The following is a 2,313-nucleotide window of genomic DNA, read 5'->3' on the forward strand; positions in this document are numbered from 1 at the left end:
GCCGGTCACCTGGAGAAGAGCTCCTGCGACTCCACGCAGGCCCTCGTGGCCTTCTCCGACGTGGATCTTGTTCTGGAAGCTTCCGAGGCTGGGCGGCCCCCAGGGCCAGAGACCTACGGCTTCCTCACGGGCACCCTCGTCTCCTGCCCACAGCCAGAGAGCCCCAGGCCGGAGGGCAGCCACTTGGTTGAGCCAGAGGGAACCCACTTTGGGAACCAGCTACCCCCCATGGACAGAGAGCTGCTGCTGAAGGCAGAGGGGGCCGCCCCTGGTGGCGGGGGCGTGGCGGCGGGCAGGGGCATCCAGCCCTCAGGCTCAGCCTTTGCCCCCCACGTATAAATGGCGCCCCATCCTTGTCTCCGCCTCCTCCTTCCCTCCCCTCCGTGAACAATGGCTGTTTATAAAATAAATCCAGCCCGCACGCAGCCGCGTGGCCCGTGGGAGGTGGCCCCGGCCCTGGCTCGCTGGTCTCCTGTGGCCGTCACCAGCCTGTGCTGGTTTCCTTCGGGCCTCTTCCCGATCACATCGGAGGCTGTGGAGCGAGATCGGGAAGTTGGGGTGCTGAGCAGGCCCCGGGTCTGGGCCCTGATGGAGGAAGGAAGGTCTACGAGGGACCAGAGAGGCAGCTGGGCATCTCCCCCGTGGCTCACGGCTCGGACCCAACCCGTGTCTGTGTCTCTCGAGCCTGGACGTGTGCCGTGATGACGGGTGCGGGAAGACGTGACATGCGGCGTCCCTCCTCGGAGGGTCACTGTGCGGGTCGGGCGGTGCCGGCTCTGCCGACGGCGTCTCCCTGGTTCCCACGCGGCTTGACCACGGGTTCCGTTTGCCTGGTTGGTTTTCGTGGGATAGCTGACGGCATCTCAGAGGATTCACACCTGTGCCTCCCGGGGCCCCGTCTCCGCCCCGCCCGGGGGCCCCACAGGATCGCGGCTCCACAGGACGCCCCCGTCCGTGAGGGCCCGGACCCAAGGCGCCTGAATCTGGCGCTGATTTGAAGACTGTGGCTGGACGGAGCCTGCAGCTCCTTGGCCTCCTTCCAGGAAGAACGAAAGGCCTACTGGGTGTACCGGTCAGTCATGCGGATACCGGTTAGTAATGAGGATTGGCCCTTTACCGGTCAGTCATGCGGATACCGGTCAGTCATGCGGATACCGGTTAGTCATGAGGGTACCGGTTAGTAATGCGGATTGGCCCTTTACCGGTTAGTCAGGCGGATACCGGTTAGTCAGGCGGGTACCAGTTAGTAATGCGGATACCGGTTAGTCATGCGAATTGGCCCTTTACCGGTTAGTCATGCGGATTGGCCCTTTACCGGTTAGTAATGCGGATTGGCCCTTTACCGGTTAGTCATGCGGATACCGGTTAGTAATGCGGATTTTGTCATCAAAGAAAACATAATTTCAAGAGAAACATCAAAAGTGCTTTGTTCAAAGTAACGTTCCTCGCCAGCTACACATTTCCCCCGTCTTTCAGGTCATTTGTGGAGACCGTCGCAATAGAACTTTTCTTGTTTTGAGGCAGACCATTCAGAGACCCAATTTTCCACGTCTTCGTCCGTTTTGAAGGGCTGCTCAGAAAGTACGTGTGCCGTCGATCGGAACGAGTGGTCATCCGAGGGAGCAATACAGCAAAACAGCACACACATCACATCGCATACATATCCACATGTATGTGACCCCCTCTATTGAGAAAAACTGCATTATTCACCGGTTCACTTAGCAAGGATTGGAGGTGGGGCTGAGGAGCCTGAGTGACAGATGCCCAGGGTCCCCCCATCCCTCCTGGCTCACCTCTAACTACCTCTGCTCTGGGGCGGCCACGTCTCCCCCCAGCACTCCTGTCCCTCACTCCTGGGTCCAGCCCCACTCCCCAGCCGCGGTGTGAAGTGTGAGAATGGCCACGATGTAAATATTCGGGCTCTTCTGTACAATAAAGCCCATTGACGTGCCGTGGGTGTCCCTGCGCGCCCCTCCCCCGGCACCTGGGTGAGCCCCGGTGGCAGCTGTGACCTGAAGCCCCGGCCGGTCCCTCCACCTGCAGCCCCTTTAGGCGCATTCCCGTCGGGTGCTCCGGAGGCCGAAGGGCGGGTCTCCCAGGAGGAGGAGCACCCAAGCCTGAGCCGGAGACACGAGAGTCCTGGGAGGCCTGTGACCCCCACGGCTCCCCCCTGGCGACCCGGGTCCTGGGGTGCATTTGGGGTGAGTGACCCTGCAATGCAGAGAGCCACCGTTGTAAGTCGGCCTTTGCTCGGCCCCTTGCTCCTTTTGGCGCTGTCTGGCTTTTTTCACAACGGCTGCTGAGCAGACGGCA

At 61.2% G+C, this 2,313-nt stretch overlaps 1 protein-coding gene across 1 annotated transcript in view; it reads left to right on the plus strand.

The window, feature by feature from the left end:
- The window catches only part of LGR6 (leucine-rich repeat containing G protein-coupled receptor 6), a 26,082-nt gene extending 24,131 nt beyond the window's left edge, over positions 1–1,951 (plus strand). Inside the window, exon 18 of the mRNA XM_015559880.1 lies at positions 7–1,951. Within this exon, the coding sequence (XP_015415366.1) occupies positions 7–339 (333 nt within the window). The 3' untranslated portion in view covers positions 340–1,951. The remainder of the gene's footprint in view (positions 1–6) is intronic.
- The last annotated feature ends 362 nt before the right edge of the window (positions 1,952–2,313 follow it).

This window comes from Myotis davidii, unplaced genomic scaffold (genome assembly GCF_000327345.1).
Source record: "Myotis davidii unplaced genomic scaffold, ASM32734v1 scaffold1915, whole genome shotgun sequence".
Taxonomy (NCBI): domain Eukaryota; kingdom Metazoa; phylum Chordata; class Mammalia; order Chiroptera; family Vespertilionidae; genus Myotis; species Myotis davidii.